General features: G+C 43.3%; 1 protein-coding gene across 4 annotated transcripts in view; it reads left to right on the top strand.

Moving 5' to 3' along the window:
* Positions 1–26,876, top strand: part of LOC103180398 (astrotactin-2) — a 390,078-nt gene that overhangs the window by 5,745 nt on the left and 357,457 nt on the right. For 2 of the 4 annotated variants that reach the window (XM_042337323.1, XM_042337317.1), the window contains exon 1: positions 25,553–25,582. The exons of 1 other annotated variant lie outside the window; for it this stretch is intronic. In XM_042337323.1, coding sequence (XP_042193257.1) covers positions 25,565–25,582 — 18 coding nt within the window. In that variant the 5' untranslated portion in view covers positions 25,553–25,564. Of the gene's footprint in view, positions 1–14,339; positions 14,413–25,552; positions 25,583–26,876 lie in introns of those variants that run through there. One more of the 4 variants, XM_042337320.1, reaches the window with a different exon arrangement.

Genomic DNA, 26,876 nt, shown 5'->3' with positions numbered 1-26,876 from the left:
AATAAATATTTGCAGCAGAAATTCGTTTCATTTTTGTGCTGTGAAACAGTCACCTCTCATGGAGGGTGTTTGCTAAGATCCTTTCTGATTTAACCTTAGGCATCCTGTTCCCTCTTCATTACAAGGGATATAGTAGCTTACATTGAAAATGTAACGTGGTGCAAAAATTAATGAACACACTTAATGCAGCGGGCTCCCATTTTACTCTGACAAGCTTAATAGGTTTACTGAATTTGAAATAAAGCGAAATGTGCATTTTTGGGCAACTCAAATTCCACGCTGTGCAATAAAATATCATTTCCATTAGATTTTGCTGCATAAGGTGGCAGAATGTGTTGACATCTGTGCTCGGTTCTGTTCATTAGCATTCAAAGTGGATTGATCGCCTGTTAAGTGTAATGATGCAATTTTCAATCGGATTAAATGGCCAATTCGCTGAAATTGTTCTGGGTGAGGGATCAAGGCCTCTTTGGAGCCCTGTGTTGTTTGAGTCACCCTAATACAATATTGTGTCTAGTTTATGGTGTTACTTAACTAGGTTCCTTAATGTGAAACCGTGTTAGAATTAATATCAGTGTTCACCTGGACAGACAGGTGGGACCTTGGATTTAATGTGTCGTTCGAAGGAGTGCTCCCAACAATCCATTACTTCTCCCAGCACTGTATTGGAGTGTCAGGTTAGACTGTGAGCTCAATGTCCTGATGTAGTCCTTGTTTTCACAATTCCAAGTTGAGGTATCCCATTAATAAACATACCACAGATTAGACTCCTGTTAGCTTCAATCCTGGAAAGACACAGAATTCTCCTTACGTTAGATAGTTTCTGCTTTTGTCTCCTACAGCTCTCTACATGTGAACATGGGCATTCAGCTCTGTGTTTAGTGTAGTGAGAAGATATCAACAAGTATCTAGGATACTTAGCCTTCATTCCAGTTCCAACCCAGCACTCTGATTAATCAGTCTGTCTTCTCGTTTAGTGTTTTGGTAAAGTCAGCACCAATTCATTCTTTATCTATGTACAATAATTGTGGTGATTGTTAAAATTAATGCCATCCCTTTGAGTCTGGAAGTTACGAATTCAAGCAAAGAAGCTTCATGGACTTTGCTTGAACCAGTGTGGATTATCTACATAAATCATGCTTTGACCATGCAAAAATACTTGCAAGAAATCATATATTGAAATAAATGCAAATGGGTTTGCATTTATTTCTCACGGAAAAAGCTTTGATGAGAATTGATGGGTTCTTGAAGTCTACTATCGTGGTTAAAAAGCAAATATATGAATTCATTTTGTAACTGTGAGCACAAAAATTGTAGGGTAACGGAGGGGAGGGAAGGAGAGAGGCAGAGGAGGGTCGCACGGTCAATAATAACATTTGCATTGATCTGCAATACATAACCCTTTGACACCAACGCTATTTGTGCTCCAATTGTACAATTACTTTGAAATGGGCTGTTTGTGCAGTGAAGGTTGCAGATATGCTGACGTTACATTAAAAGACTGAGTGTCGGCTTAACGATTTTGAACCACCTTGAATTTGAAGCCAACTGTTCAGAGTTGCATCCCCCACTGGTCTCACGTTCTGGTTGGATGTGGGTGAATGAGTACGACAGATCTGTCACGTCAACTGATTGAGGCTAGGGGTGGAGAGGACAGTGAGCAAAAGGCAGCGAGTCAAAGAATTTCCAATCGACAGGATATAGCAGACTTTTTTGAAGGGTACCTTAATTTCCAATCTTCTCGTTTTGAGTCTCTGGTTGTTGAACAGCTTGACTGAAACTGCTCTGAAACAGATATTTTGCATAAAACTCTTTGGACTCAAACGGAAGAGCTGTGACAATGGACATTCGATGATATTGCTTAATGGAAAATGGGGAGGCGTTTTTCTGTTTTCATGCTGTTTCAACGTAGGAGATTTCAAAGTGCCCAGAATTAACATGGAACTGATGGACACTGGCAAGTGGGCAGACACTGCCCAGATTGTGCTGCTCTACCAATTGGCACATTGGCGGGTTCAATGTAGCGGACACATCCCATGGATGAACCAGACTGCTCTCCTCAATCAGGGATGCCTTGGATTGCAGTCGGGTTGTCTGGCACACCTCTTCGAGTCGGTTCAGGTTTAGGGAGCTTTTACACTCATTTTATCAATTTCAGAAAGACGCATATTTGAGCGGAGTGCTTGGAATTCAAACTTTTGGTCCAAAGTCTGCCGCTTAACTGACCAAGAAAGTGCAAAATGTCCCTTCTATAACCGTTAGGGACTCGAGGGGGAATTTAGTGGAATAATTTTAATCTAATGAGCACCATCACAGATGACTGCTGCAACGTATTGATGCTCAAGAGTGATAGAACACAGTTTATAATTTCCCAGTTGAGTTTGAGCTTCCATTGAAAATGTTGCATTATGTATCATCGCTCATATACACGAGTGTCCTACCATCTGCTCGGGCAGGCTGTCCTCTTAGGCTCCCAATAAGGAAACAGAATGTCAACAAGTCTTGCGTGTTGCAGGGGCAAGAAATATCCAAGGTCTCTTTCTGCAAACCACAAGCGGGAGGGATGTGCAGAATACCCCTAAATCTGCCAGTAATTGTGCCGAAAACCGAGCTAATGCGGTGTTTGTCAGCACAAGCGCAACTGGACAGATGTGGAACACTGCTCAAGGGTTTACGTTGCAAACAAAATCCCACACTGTTTCCCTTCTGAAGTTGCCCGCCCTCTGTGCTAATCCTTCCGCAGGTCTACAAGTCTCTGCCTCACCCGGGCCCCGAAACCCAAACAAAGCCGAGAGATGGTAGATGATGGTACTCTCTCCCTCGAGCTCGTGTGCAGCCCATTGTTTACCAGCCTTGGCATCATTTTGCAGCTCGAAATTGCCTTTCCTTCTGCTAATTGTGCCTCATTTTGTTTGCCCTTACTTTGGCTCAAAGGAAGTACACAATGGACGGTGCGGAATTGTTAGACAGATAATTGTTTCTCCTCTGTTCCGTCTTTGTTCAAGAAATGGCCTTTTTGTACAACTTGTTGAGCGACCTGGCTGTTCAGTTGCTCGCTCGCTCACTGCTGTCACTCGGGGGAACCCCAAACAAAACAAAGCTGGAATGTTCATTCAGGAGAATCGTGCTATTTCAGACCAAAACTTACGCATACTTTTTGTAGACTCGATCTTTAATACTAATACCAATAATAATAATCTTTGCACTTGTAAGGGTGGTTGAAGCCATTCAAAAAGCGGCTGGATGCTGTGATGGGAGGATGCTAGGATGTGTATTCTGGAAGGATGAGATCAGATGGGCCAAAGGACCCTCTTCATCCCAACCTATCTGGGATCTTGTGATTTTATGTAGAACCTTATCATATCGGCAAGACATTTCAACACGCTTTCCAAGAATTATTGTGAAGTGTAATGGCTGTGTGCTTTGTGACTTTATAGTCAGTCCCCCAGCAAGTCCCACAACCAGCTGTGAAGTGAATGGCCAATCTATTCGTAAAATTGTTAGCCAGAAAACTAGCAGACACTCTTCTTTTTAGAATAGCATCTGGAGTACTTCCGCGTCCACCTGAACAGACAGACATCAACTCAATTTCTCTCAAGTGAAGGACGACACCTCCAACAATGCAGCACTGAAGTATCAGCCTAGACTTTGTGCTTAAAGACCTGATGTGGGGCTTCAACACGCAACCTCCTGTCCCAGAGCGCTACAAACTGAGCAAAGCTGACATATCTTCCTGAAGTGATATTTCTTGACAACTTGCCATGTCTTTACCGTCATCAAATTGTTTTGTTTTCATTTGGTTTTGTTCCAGCACATGCAGCCAGAACATTAGATTTTCGAGAGAACATAACATTGGCCCTAATGCTCTTGGGGCAAAACTCCAAGGATGATTTCGAAGTGCATCAAAGTTGATTCTTGGCTGCCACACAGTCAGACCTCAGTGTTGATTTTCTGCAGAGCTTTATACAGCCATCCATCAAGTCATAAGCTTAACATCTCGACTTGCACTAAAGATTTGGAAGATTGCAAACGTAACTCCGCTATTTAAGAAGGGTGGGAGAGAAAATAGGGAAAACTATAGACCAGTTAGTTTGACGTCAGTTGTAGGGAAAATTCTTGAGTCCTTAATAAAAGACGTAGTTATGGGATACCTGGAAGACCATAAAAAGATTAGGCAGAGTCAACATGGCTTTACAAAAGGGAAGTCATGCTTGACTAACCTTTTAGAATTTTTTGAGGATGTATCCAGGAGGTTGGATAAGGGGGAACCAGTAGATGTGGTATATTTGGATTTTAGGAAGGCATTTGACAAGGTGCCACACAAAAGGCTGTTACTCAAGATCAAGGCCCACGGGATTAATGGGAAAATATTAACATGGATAGAAGAGTGGCTATCGGGTAGAAAGCAGAGAGTAGTGATAAACGGATCATTCTCGAATTGGCAGGAGATGTAACTAGTGGAGTGCCACAAGGATCAGTGCTTCGGCCTCAGCTATTTACCATTTACATCAATGATCTGGACGAGGACATTGAATGTAATGGGTCTAAATTCGCGGATGATACTAAACTCGGCAGCAGAGTGAGCTCTCAGGATGATGCAAAAAGATTGCAACAGGATATAGATGGGCGAGGGGAGTGGGCAAGTAGGTGGCAGATGGAATTCAATGTTAGCAAGTGTGAAATTATTCACCTCGGTAGCAAGAATAAAAGAACAGATTATTTTCTGGAAGGGGAGAAGTTAGATAGTGTTAGTATTCAAAGGGATTTGGGTGTCCTTGTACACCAGTCCCAAAAAGTTAGTTTGCAGGTGCAGCAGCAACTAAGAAGGCGAACGGCAGTTAGCGTTCATTTCGAAAGGTTTAGAATATAAGAGTAGGGAAGTCTTGCTGCAACTGTATAGGGCTTTGGTGAGACCGCACCGAGAGTATTGTGTGCAGTTTTGGTTTCCTTATTTAAAAAAGGACATACTTGCCTGAGAGGGGGTGCAGCGTAGATTCACTCGGTTAGTTCCTGGGATGAGGGGACTGACCTATGAGGAGAGGCTGAATAAACTAGGGCTGTATTCTCTATAGTACAGAAGAATTAGGGGAGATCTTATTGAAACATATAAGATTCTTAAAGGGCTGATAAAGTAGACACAGAGGGACTGTTTGCCCTGGTAGGAGAATCACAGTCTTAAAATTAAGGGTCAGCCTCTTAGAACAGAGTTGAGGAAACATTTCTTCACTCAGAGGGTAGTGAACTTATGGAATTCACTACCCCAGAAGGCTGTAGATGCTCAGTCCTTGAACATTTTCAAGGCTGAGACTGATAGATTCTTGAGAAATAGAGGGATTAGGGGATATGGGGATAGGGCAGGTAATCAGAGTTAGGTGAGAAGATCAGCCATGATCTTATTGAATGGCGGAGTACAGGCACAAAGGGCCGAATGGCCGACTCCTGCTCCTAATTCTTATGTTCTTAAAGCAGCTTGTATATCATTGGCGCAGATCTCATTGTCCCGATGCTTCGTTTGTTACATTAGATTTATTGGTGTCTAACTGAAGTTTACCCTATTACTTATGTCGTTGAATATTGAGTCTGGTGTGAACTGGGGCAGTGAGGAACGAGAGTTGTTTTCCACTCTGATTGCAGGGCTCAGTAGGCTTTGTCTTGTATTGTTTAACACAAGAAAAAAGAAAAATACATCCATTTTTTTTGAATATTTTGGTGGAAAATATTCTTGTCCTTTCCTGAAATTCGAGTGAATGGATTTATTTTTAATGTCTACACACTGCCATCTTCTGGGCCAGATGTACCTGTTCAAGCAATAGGTTGCAATCTGAGGGAACTTGGCGATTCTCTTTATTGTAGGTAAAACGACCTGAACCAGAGTGAGTTGATTCACTGGTCTGTTTTTTTACAATGGATTGCGTGTTGGTTCAAGCATCCGTTTTGGGTCTGAGAAAATGTTTAGTTGCTGCTTGAAGCTGTGATATGGTCGGGTAAGGTAGCTGTTAAGCAGCAATGAAATTGGATGGGCTGAAGGGCCTTCTTTGACCATTGGCGGGAGAGCCTTCAGCCCCTCTGCCCCCAACCTCTGGAATTCCATCCCCCAATCACTCCGCCTCGCCCCCTCCTTAGCCTCCTTCAAGTCCCGCCTCAAGACCCTCCTCTTCGACCATGCCATCAGCCACTCCCTTCCCTTGCCCTCCCTTACCCCCCCAACCCCAGCTCGAGTCTGAAATGCTGTACACTGTCCAGCGCCTTGGGACGTCCTCCCGACGTGAAAGGCGCTATAGAAATGTTCTTCTTCATCCAGACCGAACTTGTGAGCTTGTAAATTCCACCTCAGTGTAAATGTAGAAGTTGCATCCCTCCCTGGTTAATGTGAGTAGGCAAATATTTTCCACGTAAGTGGTTAAAGTCAAGACCATGTTCAGGTCAGGACAAGACAAAAAGTTGGTCATCTGTAAGGGCCATTAATGTCAATTTTTTTTTAATTCACAAAATTAAAAAACCCAGTTTTTTTTGGGGGGTGGGGAATGAGACGATCAAAGTAAGGGAGAAAACCGGGGGGGGGGGATTAAGCCCCCTGGGACGCTACCCTGCATGAGGGGTACTATATAAATGCAAGTTGTTGTTGTTGGGTTTTGAAGATAGGAGCAGAGGGCGTAAAGCAATGGCCTTTGGACTGGAGTTCCAGAGAGGAGGGACAGAATGCCTAAAGGGTGGAACGGAGTGGGCAAGTGAGCATTAATGAGGGAAGGTGGGGGAGCGATCAAGTAAGTATGTGAAAGTCAGGATGAGGCGAGTGAATTAGAAGCAGTTTAGATCTTTCTAATTGGTTTAAAAGTCATTCTGTATTAATGCTGTATTTTAGACAAGAGGAAAGAATCACAGCTTTAGGTAAATGTCTCTCTTTGGCGTCACAAGCTTCCATTATAGCTGGCAAGACATTTTACATTTTGAATGCAAAATTGACAGTTTATTTCACTTCAGGGTTCAAGCACACAATGCACTGAATTATATCTGGACTTGAAGGGCTAATAATAAGCGCAGAATTATGCTCCTCAAAAGCACGTTGTTGAATGGACCGCAATTTGAAACCACTTCCTCACAGTGTTTACCTTCAATACTTTCAAATTTATGAGATGGTCGTTCAAGCTCTGTTGGAAGTTCTGAAGCACAATTGCAACGCATTTGCACTAAAAACCCTTTCATTCCCAGTCACAAAATGTCATTTTATCATGAGCCATCCGACTGTCATTGATTGACTGATATACAGAAAGGAGCAAGTTAAAGTTGAGCCATCATATGGTCCATGGCGAATTTTCTGTTATCTTGACTGTGAGTCAAAGCGACGAGAAGCACCTCAGAATCCAAGGATTCTGCTCTTTGCATCGCCTGAAAGTGATTATGTCTTTGGAATGAAGACTCTGTATTTCCTGTGGGTTGAATTGGAATGAGCACTTTTGCAAAGGTGAAAAGGGATCAAACTCATCCTCTCACAGGCATCCAGTGAATCTCATCACCACTTGAGTTGCGATGTTTGCAATTCCATTTCAAACCGTTTGTCCCTTGAATTATAAAAGCGAACAGTATTTTTTTTTCCCCCTAAGAATGATAATCCCTGGATTTTTTTTTTCTTTTAAACATTGCCTTATCTTCAAACGTCTCAAAGCGTTTCAGAAAGTTCCTCTGCAATGTGTGTGTCGTCTTGTATTTGTAAGTCGAACTCAACGGCCGAATCAGCGCAGCAGTGCCCTGCAAACAGCACTGTTTTGTTCGGGGGGGAATTGTTAGCCAGGACACCGGGAGGAACTCCCTTCTCTCTTCGATTTGCGCCGTGGCATCTTGACCGTTAACCTGATCAGGCCAACCAGACCTCGTGGGGAGTGAACCCTCAAATTTGCTGCCCCACCCTCCCCCCAAAAGAAAATTGAACCAATTATCTGCTTGTACCGGTGGTAAAATAATTATCCACTATACCATTAGCAATATTGAAGCTACAGCTATCACATTTAAGTATAACTTAATAATATAATCCTTGGCTTCGATATCCCTTTTTTTTGCATCCAGAAGATGTCTCAACGCGCTTCATTAAAACTATTGTAAAGTCGTGTGCGTGCATTGTGTAGGCCAACAAGTTTTTTTTAAAAATCTGATCTCCTTTGTTTCCTATTTAAAAAAAACTACTTTTGCCGATCATGAGCCTATGACTAATGTGTGCATGTAATCTATTAAACATTACAGCTGAAACCTGTGAAAAGATTAATAATTATAGATGAACCCTTGAGTCTTAATAAATTATTCATAAAATTAACCGCACTATTATGGAGACTGTGTGAGCCCAAACAACCACTAAAAAGTCTTCAGCTATTTCATTGATCATCTTGATAGGAAAATTGCAGGTTTCATCATGGGCGCAGACATCTGTTTAATTTTTTTTTAGCCTTATCCAACTGTGTCCAATGGATTGAAGGCTCTGAATGTGTTGAGGGTACATTTCAAACAACTGTGCTATCTGTTTGGATGTGTTGAAAGTTAATAAAAGGTTTGCAGAGATGGTTGAAGTTGAATGTCTAATTAATTGCACATCTCAAGCTGTTGATGTTCCCCTCTGTATCTGGGGCCGCAGAAATGAAGCCAAGCAATGTCAGGTGAAAAGCTGTCAGGTCTTTCACTGGAGAACACATGTGGCTTCCCTTGAGTTTTCTCACCAATTCTGGTCCCGATGCTTTGTTAGTAAAATCATCAGGTGCATTGGATGATTTTGTCATGTCAAACCCCATGTCAGGTCTGCGAGCTCACAGTCAAGGCTGACACTCGCGTGCAGTGCTGGGGGAGTGCTGCATTGGCGGAGGTTGCTGAACTTTATGTTTGGTCAGCCGGGTGTCGTGACACACGCAGAGTCCCATCACCGTTGCTCAAGAGCATCCAAACCAAACCGAGAATTCCATGCATCGCGCCTACACCTGGAAATTCCGGAGATAGATTGCTCTTCCTTAGGATGAAGCTTGCAACTGAGGTCCCACCTGCCTGTTCAGGTGGATGATAAACATGTCAGTGCACTGCTTGAAAAGGGAAGGCAGTTTCTCCCAGTGTCCGGGCTAACAAACCCCCAGGAATATAAAGATAATTTACTGCATGGCTTTTTGTGGTCCATCCAATGTAAAAGGTGCTATGTGAATGCATGTGGTGGTTGTTGTTGAATTAGTATGCAAAAATTGTCTTCTGCATTCGTCTACAAATGCACAACACCAGAGTAAATCCTGCAAAGTGCGTTGAGTCATTTCAGTGATGTCGTAAGATGGCTCGGTTAGACTCCTTAAGAACACTCAAGTTGTCACAATGCTGTCTCCAAACAAGGCGATACGGATGTGGGAGCATTTAGTGGAGCGTTAAGATGGGTTGATATTACTTGTTCAGCAACTCATTCTGGAGCAATGTCGAATCGTGTATGTGTACGGGACCACTGCCTTCAGCACTGCTTCCCAAGGCGGGGGTGACTTTGCTCAACTTGGGGAGCAGAGGGGTACAAGAGGTCAAGTGTGTGACCCAGCCGAGGAATGCATCCGTGAAGTACACTTGTAACGCAGAGTTGTCGAAAAGCAAGTGGTCTGAAGACCTCTTCGCTGCGGACAAATGGGTAAAGCAGGGTGCTTGTTTGCTCATAATTACAGTTAAATGGATTGCGAGTGTCAGATACATTACGATGCAAATAGTAATCACTGCCTGAATGGTAATCAGCATGTTCATTAACTCCACCCTTTGGTCTGTGAAGTCTTGAGTGCTGAGTTTGAAACGGCATCTTTAATTGACTGCGCACACACCACACAGGCTGCCGAGCCAGTATAAATAGTTTTGAAAGGCCTGCGCACCACAGTGGTATGCAAATCCTAGCCCACTATTACCAGCTGTCCACAGTGCAAGCCAGCCAACAATATCCAGCATCGCTCATTGTCTTAGCAAGCTCCTAATACGCAGAGTCAAATAGGATCCCGCTGAACAGCGAACACTTACGATGCTCCAATCCTGTGTGCGCGTGCGAGTACATTTTGTTTTACAGCTGCAATTCCAAAATTAACAGTGCTACTCTAAATAATTAGGGGCGACCGGGGAGGAAATAAATTACACAGTTAACTTAAGACCCAAGGCAGGCAGACACCTCAGCAGCACTTTTATGGTCGGGCTCAACATCTGTAAATCGTTCGGGCAAACCGCAAGCTCTGTACGCGGGAACTTGCGGGTCCGTTCTCGGGGAGTGGCCTTTATTTTTTTTTCTCTCTCTCTCCCCGCTCTCGCCGGCGTGAAGCATGGCGTCTTAACAGGAAATTGTTTGGTGTCAACCGGAACCAGAGGACACGGCTCGCGATTGATTGAAGGGGGCGGAGGGTAAATGCAAGATGAATCTGCGGAAACGCTATTTCAGTGAGCGAGCGGTAAATCTATGGGACGGGCACCCAAGGGAGGCGGCGGAAGCAGAAAGTGTTGATTCTGTCAAATGCTAATTAGATCGTTTTTTTAGGGAATAATATTTTGGAAGACAGTATGTGAGCAGTTTAGGGCAGGAAACGTGCGAGCGACTGCCAGGATGGGGGAAGGCGAACTTGATGGACCTTAGTCTTTTTATTGTCTAGCATTTTCTATGTTCCTATGATGTTGTCCCTGACCTCTGTAAGAATATGACAAATGAACTGAAATAATTGGGCATTGTTTTGACAGCTTAATTTCGCTTATCTTACTTGTGCCTCTCTTCCCAGAAGTGTTTTGTAAGCAGAGGCCTGCCATCAAAATCTTGTCTCGTTGCTCTTCAAGGTTGAGGCAGGTTAATGCAGTATCAAAAGGTGAATTATTGCCTATCCACCAAGGGGATTTCTTCCCCCCTCACTCCTGTTAATTCTCTGTCAGTGAGACGGTTGAGATCGTTGGAAGCAGAGACAACTTGGCTGACCTTGGTGAGGGAGCATATAGTTCAGGCAGGGTCTACCATAGAGAAACTGAAACGAGAATAATAATAATCCTTGCATTTGCTACAGCGCCTCATCACGTCTTCGAGACGTCTCAAAGCGCTTCACAGAATATACTATACAGTGAATTGACCGTATACTTTGTGGGCAAAAAGCGGAAGCCAGTTGGACGAACTTGAGCCAAGAGAATTTAACTACTTGAGATTAATTTAGTTGTGGGATGGGGAGGAGGGGAAGAGAAGAGAAGGAAAACGAGCTGTTCAGACGTAAGCCAGGCACAGTAGGCTGTTGAAGTTTATTGGGTTGCGCTTCGAGATGCTGCAGGAAGCGTCTAGAGTCGCTTGAGACCCCGTAAATCAAAGCAGTAATCCACGCGCCTGTGTGTGCGCGGTGCCGTCTATCATTTTCCTGCACTCAATGGCAACCTGTTAAGGAAGATTTATGCGATTTAAGGGGAAACCAGTTTCCAGGGTGTTCTCATATATTTCTTTGTCAGGTGCATTTTGGGAAGGCAGAGGGAACGCAACTCATTTGGCAAATGGATGAGGACGATTTGAAGAACTGTAGCAAACAGTCCGATTGAGTCTATTTGTAAAACAAACAATAATAAATTGGTCATTTTCAATCTACGACTGTTTGTGGGACATTGCTGTGCGCAATTGGCTGCCGCGTTCGCCCACAAATATACAGTCAATTCACTTTACAGTATATTCTGTGAAGAGCTTTGGGACGTCTACAAGAATTGAAAAGCGCTATATCAAATGCAAGGATTATTATTATAATACAGGTGCGCCCAGACATCCATTGTCAAGGTCAACCGTGCTCAGTTGCCATTGAAATGTTTTTTTTATTCAGATGGCGCTTATTATAGAAATGGCTACAGGTTAATTGTTGGTTAACAAGGAATTGGAACGGTGATGGTTTGCAGCCAAAAGCTTTGCAGTTGTGGCTCAGCTTCCATTGCACTGCGATAAAATGCCAAGAGTATTTTGGATGGACAAGGTTGTCAAACCTTTTTCACATCAATCCATATGGTTTTATCGGTCTTATGCATATGGTATAACCTTCACATCCATATGGTCTTATGTTTTGAGGACACCAGCAGCAGCATTACAAAATACAGTCACTACACTTTACAGGAAATCCTGTGAAGCGCTTTGAAATGTCCTCCTGACATGAAAGGTGCTGGATCAACTGCAGAGGCTATTGCTCTTCTCCAATCCCTTCATTCTGTAATTTGCTAAATGTTGAAACCTGTGCCAAGAGGAATTACATTAAAAAATGCTTAAATTAATTTTGTTACCAGTTCTGAATATCCGTCGCTATGCACGCAATATAACAGGTTGTACTAATCGCCCAAATAGCAGGAACATTTAGGAAGGCAAAGGATTAATTGACATTTCACAAGATTTTCTAAATTCAGAGGTTGAATCTGGGCCCGAAAATCACGTGGACTCGTCAAAACGTGTACATCTGCAGCCAAATGCAGCAAGACTAAGTTCGGGGGGGATTTGAGTTCAGAATAATAAAACAAGTCGTGTTCCAAATGTCAATTTGCAAAAGCAGCATCAAATGCGTACATCGAGGTGAACCACGGTTTCTCTCTTCCTTCATTCCCTTCAGTCACAATAAGCAACAGCAGCCGAAAGCAGCAAATCATCCACATTCGCAACTTCAAAGAGAGTGCCATTGTGTACCTGCGGTGCTTTATCTCCCCTCCCACTGAGCCGCAATGGAAAATTACGTGGATTTTGAAGACTCGAATCTTGGATAAGCTCAATAAAGCAAAGTGCCGTTTCCAATTAACGGGCTTACCAAAGTGCGTTGGTCTCTCGCCCTGACATTTACGTCGTCTCTGTTCTGACATACCCAGGAAGTTTGATTCTGATCGGCTGTCGAAAGGTGGCGCGCCGCTTCAGTTTGAATACGTCCATTTGAGAAAGCAGAATGTGGATCAGGATCCAACCCTGGGCCCGAGACGAGGGAATAAAATGTCAAACTGGTGCAGCCGGTGCTAAGCTGCCAAAATCCAGCATTTTAAACCACTCAGTCTTGCTCTCTCAGGTATCTAAATCATGGGACTTGAGAGCACAAATGTTAGAAATTGCTGTGTTCCCCAGAAATGTCATTCAAGCACTTTGAGCTCTTAAGTATTTTTTGTCGCCTTTGATCATCTTTATTGTGGAAGTGGCTGAAATCCCTTAGATGTTCGACAATGGAAGAAAGACACATTTCAAAGGACGGGGACATTAAATTGCATCTCAGAAGCAGTGACAGATCTGAGGTCTGGCATGGAGAGAGATCTGAAACAACAATGAGATCACTTGTGTGTTTTACTCTCTCTTTTTCTCCTCTGCTGTAAGAACATGGATGTGGGGTTTAATATAGTTTGGATCTGAAATGCTTATGCACAGTCCATTGTGCCTGCGAGTTCTTCATAGTCTGAGGCTCCAGATGGACTGAAATGCCCTGGATGTGCGGGTGGTGCTGGAATTTTATCCTTGTGTGTCGTTAATTATTAATGAAGGGTAGCTTTCATGTGTCAGATGTATTATTTTCAAGAGATGCTGGGATGGGACTGGCTCCAGCGCACATCAGTGTGTGTATCTCTGAAAAGCCGAGAGGAGAAGAATGCAAAACCCTCCGTGAACTTGCTTTGCTGCCAAAGGAAACGCCACAAGTTCATTCAAATGTGGGGCGAAGAAAAGGGTGGATCACTGAGAGAAAACTAATTGGAAATTGCAGCAAGAAAGGGCTGTGGATGGAGGCAGGCCAGCGGTGAATAGTCGAGATGTGGGAACGTAGGAAACGATTCTGGGTTTGTTTCAAGTGTAGCTCGATTGTCTTCAGCGATCAGGGAGTAGGTGTGCCAAACTTTCCTGGGAAAACAAGAGCAAAGTAAAGTTTGCAAAGTCCTACGAAAGGAGAGGATTTGATGGGCCAAAAAACCTTCTGCGACAGTTAAACTAGAATAATGTAGATTTAGATTGATTCTTATGATGTAGGTCACGGAATGCCCTGGGCATTTTGGGACAACAACATGTTGCAGTTTCCAAGTCGCTCACCAAGTCTTCCATAAGTTCTCTGGTTCATCATTTTCAGACATGACAGTCTGAATGGCTGCCCTCACTGCCCGAAATGTCTCATTCTATGTGTTACGACTATGCCGTAGTTTAACAAGAGTGACTTTGCTGTATTGCGTCTAACCTGGCAATGATTGCTACAGTGAGTGCAATGAATAAAGGACTGCATTGGGAAGCTTTCTTGCTAGCACTTAACAGTTTGGAGGTCGTATGTTGGCACTTGAACTTGCATCACTGAATATTCACAACTAAGTGGGCAGAGACAGCTTGACTGACCTTGTTGAGGAAGCCTGTAGTTCAGGCAGGGTCTAACATAGAAAGCACTCTTACTTCGATCATGATGGATAAAATGTGTGAGTTGAAGGCTTTGGGAGGAGGTAAGAGCGTTCTCAGGGATTGATGTCGTTGCTATACCTTCTGCCCGGGGGTGGGGGTGATGGTTGGGGTACGAACAGGCAGAGTTTGAGAACTGGTTGCGTGACGGAACACCAATATGCATTCTATTGTTGGTAAAAATGCATCGATTGCGCGTAACTCTGCCGCAGCTGAACATTTCTGTTCGAGGCACTGCGATAAACAGGTTCACTTCTGTGAGGCGCAAAGCTGCACCGACACAGAGGACTCAACGTGTCAGGAGACAACTGTGAAGTATTGTCCTTCGAGAAGATTTTTAAACATCTACTTTGGAGGCACAGTAACGACAATATTATGTAGAACGGCAACTGGGTTGTGTTGTTTTGCGGAGGGAAACCAAGAATCAATTAGTGTTTTTAAATTTTTTTCCCCCCCATTACTTTGAAGCCGCGATTTGGAAGTGTTCCATCTGTTTGGGTATTTGTATCAATTTGTCACTAATTTCAGTGCTGCAGGGAAAAGTTAATGACCAAACATTACTTGCGCTGTAAGTGTAATTTCATCACCGTTCTGAAGCTTTGGGCTCACATTTCAGCTGTTGCTTATCCGCTGTAATGCATTTTGTCTGCTTCCGGCAAGTTGTGCGATGAGTCATTCCTACTTGGGGGAGCAAAGGGGCTTTGACTATTTCCCCATTACTTACAATAGTTTGGCATCGCCCTTTGCATGCCAGGACGACATATTAAAGCGCTTCGCAAGATTTACTCCTTCCCATCTGAGGACCTTCCAGGGTCACCTCCCCCTGGCTCAGGTGGTGCTCCGCCGCTGTTAAGCGCTCTGGGACTCTACCGTGCGTGAGGGACGCTGTATAAATGCAAGTTGCTGTTAAGTACACTAACTAATTTTGTCCACAAACACTCTGTACAAGTAAAGCGAAAGAAGCACTTCACGAGGAGACCTTTTCTGCTACTACTGCCACTGTCTCCTTTTCCCTTTCAGTAAGAGAAAAAACATTGAAAAGTTTACTTTTCATCACTCAATAACTCCTCTTCTCCCCTCCACCACCACCACTTTCCTCCGTGGTCGTCCCCATCTATTTCATTGCTATGAATTAATTTCACCTGCACACCCACCCCACGACCCCTCGCGAGGAAATACACCCCTCGGATTTTGAGGGTCTACCCTTGATATTTCAGGACAAGGGCGAATCATGGAATGGAAATATCTAATTCTGTGAGTGAATGGTTCTGAATGCACAGGGATTCTGGCTTATCTGCTTCATGTTAGATAAAGTACATCATCATAGGTGTCAAGCAACACAAGTGAGTCTGCAAGAACTATCTTCAGTGTTGCAAAGCACGTCCCCTCGAATTGACAACTCTGCATAACTAGATGAATGAGTGTTAAAGGATACGGTTAACCCAGTGTCAGTTAGCGTGTCGTTTTTTTTACACACACACACTGACTCGTGTTTAAAGCCATTTTATTTGGCCAACCAATTGGCACTATATTTTGTGTATTATTTACGGTATTTCCTTTGATTGCGTTGCCTGCTCTCTTAAGCCGCATCACATTTTAGACTCTCTTCCCAGCTTCCTTTGGCACTTAAATATTAATTTTGTGGTAATCTCCTGGGGAATTGTCTTAAGTGTTGCTTAAAAACCAAATAAATCGCATTAGCCCTTAACTAATTGACTTATGAAATGTTAACACCTCTGGGTCTGTTCAGGGGTTAGTTGCTGACTGATCTTATGATTTAAGTGTGTCCTTGCCTCAAGTTACCGCACATGAACATTTTATCAATCTAAATCTCTAGATTAAAGCATCCAAAGTCAAGTCTTATATTCAATAACCTTTGAGTTGCTAGAATCCTATGTGCTCCCTACAAGCGTCGCATAATGCTGGAACAATAATAATCCTTGTATCGATATAGCACCTTAACAAGTTGTCGAAACAAAACATCTCAAAACATAGTGACGTACCTATTGGAATGACCATGTATTTGTAGGTGAATGTGGCAGCCAACTTGTCCAAAAGTAACCAGGAGGTGAGCAACCAACAACAACAAGATTCCATTTATAGAGTGCCTTTCACGTCGGGAGGACGTCCCAAAGCGCTAAACCAAGGGTTTATCTTGGGTTGTTGACCTGCACAGTGGGGCAAAAGCTCTTTTCTCTGGCCAGTGGATCTTTTATGACCATCTAAGCAACCAGAGGGGACCTCAGGTTCTGTCTCATCCAAAGAACGGCAGCTATGACAATGCAACGCTTCCCCAGCATTGCATTGGAACGTTAAACCTGGACAGTGAGTTCAAAGGCCTGAGCTCAACCCACAACCTTCTGCCTAGAGTGCTACCAACTGGGCAAGACTTCTTAGTTGCTGAATTTGCAGACGAGGCACAGAATTGACTGTTTCCAGAAAGCTGGATTTGGAACTTTTGAAGAAAGTTCAAACTTACGTGGATATAATGGCAAATTAAGTCATTGGATTGAAGTCTTGTTTAACAACAGGAGGTACAAGGCTGCGTTTGGGAAAACGATTCTGCTGTGCAGTGATGAGGAGAGTTGCAAATGGCTCTACACCTGGGTGTGCTGCACCTGCTGTGTGAATACAATTTGACAAACGGGCTTAATGTTATAAATCTAAATGCACCAACATAAATCTTCTTGTGACTGCCAACATGGGGCCGATCGTATGAGGACAAATAGAAATGATGATCTGAACAAATTAAATTGATGGCGGATTTCAGTCGAGGTAAATTCAGGGTAACACGCAGTGGAGCAAGAAATGGGGAATGGGTACCCAATGCAGAGATCCAATAACTGCTCCAGATAAATTGGCCGCTCGTTTCATCGCTGTTTGTGGGAATTTCATGTGTGCAAATTGGCCGCCACCTTTGCCTGCGAATAACACTACTCCCTCCACTTGGCGTCAATAACTTGATGAGCCTGTTGTCAAATGCAAGGACTGTTATTGTGGAGTACGAGAAATGATTTCGTGCAAACGCAAAGATCTGCTGTCACGGTTGGATCTCATCTGGCAGAGGAATTGCCTAGTGTTCCAGTCTCTCAAGCAGATCAATCTCAATGAGCAATGCACTTGTAAAGGAACTCTGGCAATTGGACAGAACACTACACCACACAGACGGTGCGTCTTGCGGGGACGTGGGCCGATTAGGAAAAATGTGGAGCGTTACAGGACATCTTGGAGCATGTCAGAGAGATAACGCAAGCGATTACTTTTTTTTTTGATGCGTTGAAAAGGTAAACGAAAGAGATCCGTGCGGGCAGTTCCATTGAAGTTGCGTAGAGCAGTGAAATGTAAGGGAGCAAAGGAATGTGCCTTCTGAGATGTTAGGAGGCTCCCTGGTTGACTAGCTGATATTGATTACCGCCTGCATCCTCACCAAGAATTAGCCAATCCATACGAGTTCAAACCACATCAGGGCACGCTGCCCCTTCCTGTTTCATAATCCTTCCCAATGGACTGGTACTAATCTACTCTCCGTGATTATTCTGAGCGCTAATCGCTACATGGAAATCACATTATTCTTAATGAAACCTCTAATAGATTCTGAATCGTAACCTCTTTGCTTGTCTGAGTTAATCTCATAATGAAACTTCCCCCCCCCCCCACTCCAGCTGGTGGAACGTGCAGCTTTCATCCTAGTAATTAAACGGGAATTCTGACTTAAGACAACACACAATCACAGCCCCGGCACAAATCAATGTGCTTTGGGACAGTGTGAAGCTGAATATCATCAGTCAAATGTCTGGTTGCCAATGAGCCTGAGCAACATTCCTCACATTCTCCTCTCGCGTTGACTCTTTGTTGACTGATTATCATTACAATGCAAGAGAAACCTATGCATTCGATGCACCTTTCTGCGTGCTGACTCGAATCTTTTAAGTGAGGGCAGAGGTCAAAGAGCGGAACAAAGGTCCCCAAATGCGCGAAGAAAGCAATCGAAACAGGCTCTTGTATGACACTGTATCCAATGACACGTCCTCCTTCACAGACATTTCCTTGATATTTTTAGAAACCAATGTATAAGACTTAAGGAAAGCAATAATTGAGACATGTTTCAAATCCATAACATTGAGTCTTAATTCAAAGGTTCACGTGCAGAGTTCATGTTATTATTGAAATCGTTTCACAAGCCACTGGGCTGCCTCTGGGTAGACAATACTAGATTTGTAGCATTCAAAATGTGATTGAACATGTCATTTGCCCTTTACTCTGATCTAATAAGGTATATTATTATTATTATCTGTTGGCCTTATTTCTCCCCTCTGACCAAGACAAAGTGATGAAGCCTGTTTCTGCAGCAGCTTTCCAACACAATGAAATATTAATAATAATCAATCATAATTAATAAAATCCTTGTCACCTGAGGGAAGAGGTTGTGCTGTCAGGGCCTGAAGGAAGAGCAGAAGTGATGTCCAGACTCAGTACAAACCTTGATGCATTTTGTATTTGGGAGCGGGTGGGGTGATCTTGGAGTCCTGTAGTTCAGTGGTTAGACCACTCGCTTTGCAAGCGAGAGACCTGAGTTCAATTACAGGCAGAGGGTGAAACCTCGGGCAAGTTTCCTTACTCCACACACCTCATAATAATCCCTCCAAAACCAAAAACAATAATAAAAATTGGTCATTTTCAATCTACGACTGTATGTGGGACATTGCTGTGCGCAATTGGCTGCCGCGTTCGCCCACAAATATACAGTCAATTCACTTTAGTGTGTTCTGTGAAGTGCTTTGGGACGTCCTCCCGACGTGAAAAGCGCTATATCAAATGCAAGGTTTATAAGGATTATTATCTGGGACTCACAATGGTTTACATTGGAGAGGAAAGCACTTTAAGCACTGTTGGGTTGGAGCTGGGGAGATAATCTTGTGTTGAAGACACTCAGTGGTGAATTAGCGACATTACTTTTAAATCTTATCAGTAACAATTAGCAGTTCTACCTCAGAAGGCAGGAGTGAGAGTGCAAAGAGTTTTCGATGTTCTAATGCAGACACGGAAAGTTGCTTCAATCCAGCCATCGATCTGCTGCGCCTGCGTTTTGAAAGGTCGAGCCATTTTGACAACTTTCTCGCGTCTCAGGAAATGTCAGTGTAAACGAGAATGTCTTTCACTCCAGTGGTAACAGTGTTTCTGATTTGTAATGAAAGACTGGAAGAGCAAAACCTATTTTCTCTGGAACGTTGAAGATTGTGGGGAAATTTGATGAGGAGTTGAAGACTGGAACAGGCCGCCAAGAAGGCTGATTGAGGCCAGGACGCTGGACTTATTTAAGACACAGCTTATTGCTGCGCTGAGGGTACAGTAGGTTAGGAATTCTGGAAGGATGAGATCAAATGGGCCAAAGGGCCTTCTTCACCCAACCTCCTCTTCTGACCTTGTGATAGGAAGAAATGATTTCCATTGGTGAGTCAGTCGATCAACGAAAGGTATCAATTTAAGGTAATTAGCAATGGAGCATTAGGAGGTTTTATTTACACAATTAAGGATGTGGAATGTAACACAGGGTGTGGTGATCGAGGCAGGATCAGCATTTGCTTTCCCGAAGCTGGATAGATGAATTATTTATCTAATAATCTAAAAATGCAAGTCAACAGGACTGAATGGATCGCTCTTTTTTTCTCAAAGGGCCAGCGCAGACATAATAGGCTGAATGATCTTCTGTACTGCAGACTCCTATGGTTCTCAGTGAGGAGATCACTCAGCTTATTTCTCTTGGCTGAGGTCCTGAGTATACATACTGCGAATCACTGAGCACACACGCCAAACCTGACTAGTAAAGACACTCAAGAGAATACAACAGTGTATGATCAGTTCAGACCAGTGCACATCTATGTGATATATATAATTCAATTAACAGAATTGTTAAGCTGTTCCTTTTTTGTTTGGAAAAGACTGCTGCTCCATTAATGCTGTTTGGGACTTGTTCTGTCGTTTATTTTTCAGTGACAATTTGAGAAATTCGGTTCCCAGAGCAGTTTGCCAACTGCTGGGTAGATCGCACACTGCGTCTCCCAGGGCATAACTACAGCATGAATGAAGAGCTTTCCTAAAAAGCGTGGGTAAATGGATCCACCAGCTGTGCACATCAGCCAAACAATAGCGGTAGCGAATAAATTCATCTACCGCAAATAGATTTTTTTAAAAAAAAAACGACAAGTTCCAGGCAAATAACTTCTTTAAAGCGGAAGCATTTGAAACCACAAAGCCTCTGGTCTTCTGTAGTTGCGCTAAACTCGACAAGGTTGCGATTGTGCATTTGAATTCTTAGCTTCAGCGTTCATGTGAAAACAAAAACAAAATAATGGCAAATGTCCAGTTTCCAGTTGCCTCGGGCTGGCGTGTGAGTGTGAGGGCTGATAAAGGGCAAAGCCTCGTCCTCACCACTCTACCACAGGAGAATGTTCACACTTACAGCAGTGGATTCAGACCGAGCTGAGCTGCCGCATTGTGACTAAAATAATTATTAATCCTTAATCCTTACATCTTTGACATTGGTGTTGTGCCATTCGGACGTTTCAAAGCGCTTCGCGGGATACGCTGCCAAAAGTGTAGTGACTGCGTATTTTGCAGGCGAACGCGGCAGACAATTTGCGCACGCCATTCCTTCGTCTGCAGAAATACGCAACCCCCACGATGGATCTTTACAACATGGTCCCTTGATATCTGTGGATGTGCACCACACAAGGCAGGGTGAAACCTTGGGCAAGTTTCCTTACTCCACACGCCTAATAATAATCCCTCCAAAACAATAATAAATTGGTCAGTTTTTGATCCACGACTGTTTGTGGGACACTACTGTGCGCAATTGGCTGCCGCGTTTCGCCCACAAATATACAGTCAATTCACTTTACAGTCTATTCTGTAAAGCACTTTGAGACGTCTCAAAGACGTGAAATACACTATATCAAATGCAAGGATTGTTATTATTATAGACCTGTGCATCCATCCACCTATAGATGTAATGGAGACATCGAGTACCTTTTTTTATGGATTTTCTTCTATTTTGGAAGGGGGGGGGGTGGAGAGATTGAAATCGAACCGGGTTCAGCTTGTGCCGGGAACCCGCTGTGGTCGGAAGTAAGTAATTGTCAATGGGGTTAAATGTACAATATTTGCGCAGGTGAAGATCGGAGCTCCTGTTCGCTCAATGCCACACTTGAGCAGGTTTTGTGTTATTTGTTTCGCTGAAATTGCAAATGAGATGCCAATATTGATAAATGTGCACACTTAACCGCAGTGCGAACACTGGAGGCATTAGCATTCAAGAATTATTTAACTAGGCAAGTCAGTTTCATGAGCGGAAAAGAAACATTTTCGCAGTAAATGGAGAGGCAGATTGGATTCATTTAGCCCATCAACCATTGTTGGCTGGCAATTGGCACTTTTAGGATGGTGCTTGAGCAAATGTACAAACAGCCATGGTTTGCTGTGTCAATTCTCATCTGGATTTTTGTTTGTTACAAGGGGAAGAGGATGATCCTGAATTATAATCCTTGTGTTTGATGCTGTGCCTTATCAAATCATCTCGACGTCTCAAAGTGCTTCACAGGATATACTGTAAAGTGGATTGCGGGCGAACGCGGCAGCCAATTTGTGCACTGATCTGACCCTCAAACAGCCATGAAGATTTCAACCAATTTTATTAGGAGGTGATTGGCCAGAGCCCAGAGAAAAAGAATTCCCTTCTCTTTTCCAGTCATGCAACAGGATCTTTAATGTCCGCCCGAATAGGCAGATAGTTTAGTATCTCAGAGAGAGCGTGGCAACATGTCCTAGTACTGCATTGGCGTGTCAGCCTGGACGATACAAATTCATGTGCAACATGGGGCTTGAGCCGAGAGCTTTCTGATGGAACGAAGCTTAGGAAAACATCAGACTTGTTTTTGATAACATTTTGAGGCTGACAAAAGTTGCTTTGATATCTAACTAGATATGGATCAGCATTTGAACCTTAGCAGCCAAATGATACATTAACTAGTGTCTTCACGCGCACTTAGCCATAGAAGATGTAAATATTAGATCTGGGATAATTACTCTGACTGGGAATAATTGCTTTTTAATGTTCAAACACCATATAAACTGTAAGACTCCTGGGCCTCTTCCTCAAAACACCCACATCATTGCCAGAGACACTGTATCTGTTCTCCACACCCATTCATTTGCACTGACCATATCTACCACCTCCATGGAGTCCAGTAGTGTATTGGTCAGAGCACTCGCCTCACAACTGAGAAGACCAGGGTTCGATTCCTGGGCAGGGCAAAACCTTAGGCAAGTTTCCTTACTCCACACACCTCTGTTGACCTAACAGGTTTTAGGAACCCTGATTTTAGTCAATTGACGGATTGCTTTTTGGGGATAATAATCCCTCCCCCCACCAAAAAAAACAACAATTTGGTCACTTAATCATGACTATTTGTTGGATACTACTGTGCGCAATTGGCTGCTGCATTTGGCCCACAAATTCACCTTCACTTCACAATATATTCTGTGAAGCGCTTTGGGACGCCTCAAAGACGTGATAAGGCTCTACAACAAATGGAAGGATTATCATTATTGTCATCAGAAGAGCAAATTGCAGTCAGTGTAACGTGTACACTTGTTTTGTTATTCTCAAATATCTCACCTCGAATTCAAAGAAAAGTCATCTAAAGATCAGCGACCTATGATACCTTGTCTGTGACCCCACCGAGGCCTTGTTTATTCAGGGACTGACATCCACAAACTCAAGTTACAATTGAAAGGTGGAAGGTCCCTTTGCTTCCGCTGCAACAACGTTAAAAATTTTCAATCAATGCAGTCTTCAGGGGAACTGTATCCCAAGCTAAGTCTTCAGTTACTTCTTGGTCCAAACAGAAGCAAGGCTCTCGAAGCAGCCTGAATTTGCTGAGTTTGAAGAGAAGAGAAAAGGATACAACAATGCCTGTACCCTCCTTCTTTTCAAAATATATTTTTATTTTTTGAAAGCAAGATAATAATAATAATAATAATAATCCTTGCATTTGATATAGCGCTTTTCACGTCAGGAGGACGTCCCAAAGCGCTTCACAGAACACACTGTAAAGTGAATTGACTGTATATTTGTGGGCGATGGGACAGAATCATCAGAAATGAAGCGAGATGCTTTCAAAGTCTGAAAACAATGCCATCACGATGGGGTTCTAGTGTTTCTGTTCCATTAAATGTTAATATCTTTCAGACCCATCAAACAATTCAAGGAGCCATCCGTGTTCCCTTTATTGCTTCCCCGGCACCCCCAGAAAAATGAATTTACATGAGCCTGTGTCAACTTGCCAAGTCATTTCAAGTGACGGGAGAAATGAGACTCATTCTCCATCCTGGGGGAAAGTGGTTTGAAATGGTTCAATTTTCAAAAGTCTGCCCGTCAGGACTGAACTTCATTTCTTCTCCTGAGTTATTTTTCTGATCAAATTTGGCATCTGTCCACTCCACACTCATCATCCAGCAGTGCATCTGTCTAGTTACAGATAATGACACCAGCAATGTACGCTGCGGTCCGTAATTTCCATCATCGCACAGGAGATGATCTTCGATCCAAGAGCAATCACCGGGCGACCGCAAGTGGCGCTGAAATATTGTCGCTAAAATTAGTCTGAATCTTCTGCAGGCCGGGGAAATTACCGAGGTGATAATTGCAGACCTTAAGTGATCAATTTGTCTGGCACGCTTCCTGCTACTGACTGACACAGAGTAACGATGAGAGCTTTCTCACGTTGCTTTGAAGTTCAGCTTCATGACTGCACAAAGCTACGCAGGAGAGATTCAGAATGGGGAAATCCCTTCAGTCCATTTGATCTTGTCTTTCCAACTTAAGCATTCCCGATAGTCTTCATTACGGCGGTCAGATGTTTCTTAAATGAAGCTTCCTCAAATGAGTCCAGTGTCTTGGACTTAATTGCTCCTTCTTGCAAACCCGTTCACTTCTCTTTGGTCTTTCAACCCACGACTGTTTGTGGGACATTGCTGTGCGCAATTGGCTGCCTCGTTTCGCCTACAAAATACACATTCAATTTACAGTATATTCTGTGAAGGGCTTTGCGGCGTCTCAAAGACGTGTTGAGGCGCTGTATCAAATGCAAGGATTATTTTTATTAAATGGGCATTTGCAACTCTAAACAACAACAACAAAATGACATTTGTATAGTGCCTTTCACGTCGGGAGGACGTCCCAAGGCGCTGGACAGACAGAGTTACGGACCCGAGCTGAGGGTCAGGGTGGGGGAAGCAGGGAAATCAAAAGCACGGTCGACGAGAAGGGTCTTGAGTTGGGTCCTGAAGGTAGTGAGGGAGGGGGCGAGATGGAGGAACTGCGGGATGGAGTTCCAGAAGGTGGGTGCAGAGTGGCGGAAGGCCCGCCCGCCGATAGTGCGGGCGAGCGAGGCGGGACCTACGTCCCTCCTGTTCTGTTGTTTTGATGCATCCCAAAGTATTGTTCTGAGTTTACTTTTTCAAACCCATTTACAATTTTATACACTTCTGTAAGGTTCCCTCTGACCTGTCTTCTCTCAAGACTGAAGAGCACGAGCTTGGTCTAATCATTGCTCGTATCTCATTCCTCTAATAGTGGGGGACATCCTCCCTGCTCGCCTTGATAAGCTAAGATTCATTGATGTGCTCGGCAACTCATGATATAGTGGAGCTAGGCTTCACAACTCTGCACTTGTTTTCCGATACAGATGGTGCAATATATCTGGATAATGTTTAAAATTAATCATGGTACGAAAATTCAAAATGACAAGAATGGGACTTCAAAGTTTGTGAAGTCCTATAAATGGTAATGAGAATGTGAGTGAGTAAGATTTATCTCTTCAAAGCCATTATCCCTCACCTCCTTTAAGGTCCATCTCACAACCTACCTCATTGAATCCCGCTTTCGATCATATTTTTCCTCCCCAGCCCCCATGTCTCTCACCCCCAGCTCAGGTTCCAAGCCATTATTATGATCAAATGAAAGGATTATTATTACTGTTGATAACCTTGCAATATGCTCCTGACTTGAAAGTTGTCCTTTAGGTGTAAATTTGCTTTGCATTGAGGTGAAATCAATCTTTGCTTCAAGTACAGATTTGACTATGATTGCAGACTTCAATCAAAATTCAGCCTTTAGTCTTGCACGTGAAGACATAGATGGGTGACAGTTGCAAGGTAAATATGTGTAACAAACATCATATCGCTGCATTTCAGTAATTGAACATGTTTGGGTGACTTGGAAGGATGCTGTGAATGATGAACAGTGCAAGTTTAAACAAACAAGCCAACTCGCTTATGTATAATGACATCCTCTCAGGTGTGAACATAAATATCTTGTGTCGAATAGAAATTCCTCAAGGGAAGCTTGTGACCCATTATCTTGCCTTTTTCATTACAAGGAACTTGGCCTTAGACTTTCTGATGCTTTAATTTCTTTGGATCTGTTCTCGATAGGTTGCGGTGATTTCATCAACTCCGAATGGAAAACGCAATAACATTGTAAATTACGTCCCAGGGAAAATCGCATTGTCAAATGTCAACTGTACTGATGTCTCCTATCCACTTTTACATTGGGGGGGGGGGAAAAAAACTACTTGAATTTCAGATGAGATTTCCAGCAAATTCAGTTGATGTCAAATAGTGAGTGAAACGAGGCATGTTTCCAGTGCCTTTCATTTCCCGGTGAGCTTAAATTCAAAGTCACCTGCACTGCAATCGAATTAGCCAAATGATGAAGCAGTTGTGAGGAGAGAACAGAATTTGTAACTATTATGCTGTTGCATGAGATGCTACAGTAATGGGCATTATGGCATGATCTCCTGCCGTGTGCAATGTAGTGCGGCTCAATTTCACGGTTGGCTACTTTGATCAGGATTGTGAGCATTAAGTTGATCGGGTTGCCAAAAGTTCATTTGACGGCGGGCGAAGTTGCTCGAGGCCAGTTTTTGTCGAATAACGAAAGCGGAATCAGAAGAATACAGAAACGGTTTTCAGGATGTCACTATCAGAGCAAAAGGAAATGCCAAAACACATGCTCGTTATGCGTTTTCCAAGGCCAAGCCATTGCTTAAGCAACTTAAATCCATTGCCAGCTTTGGACTGCAGTGACACAGGAGATGGTGCTGAGGTTTACTGTTTAGATGTGGGTGAATTGTTTGCTTTTCATTGGTGCAGTTATATATCTATTACAAGACGAGACTGATTGAAATAGAACGCACTCTTGTAATATTTCCATTTGCTTCTGGCTTACCACTGAATAGTATTCAATTGACACATTTACCAAAGATTCACGCTGGATATTTCTGCCAACAAGATGGGAACCATCTGACACAGCAATGTTCAAAGCTTTGGCCCGTAGCCCTTTTCAGTCAACCGAGATTGAACCTCCTAACAAGTTTGAACGGATTACACCGGGGAATGTCACTGCAAATTCATAACCAATAGAGCAAGTTTGGATATCATAGACCAG

Source organism: Callorhinchus milii, unplaced genomic scaffold (genome assembly GCF_018977255.1).
Source record: "Callorhinchus milii isolate IMCB2004 unplaced genomic scaffold, IMCB_Cmil_1.0 Scaffold8, whole genome shotgun sequence".
In the NCBI taxonomy this organism is placed as follows: Eukaryota; Metazoa; Chordata; class Chondrichthyes; order Chimaeriformes; family Callorhinchidae; genus Callorhinchus; species Callorhinchus milii.
Note: the sequence above shows the minus strand (reverse complement) of the source record. Positions and strands in the feature narration are given on the sequence as shown.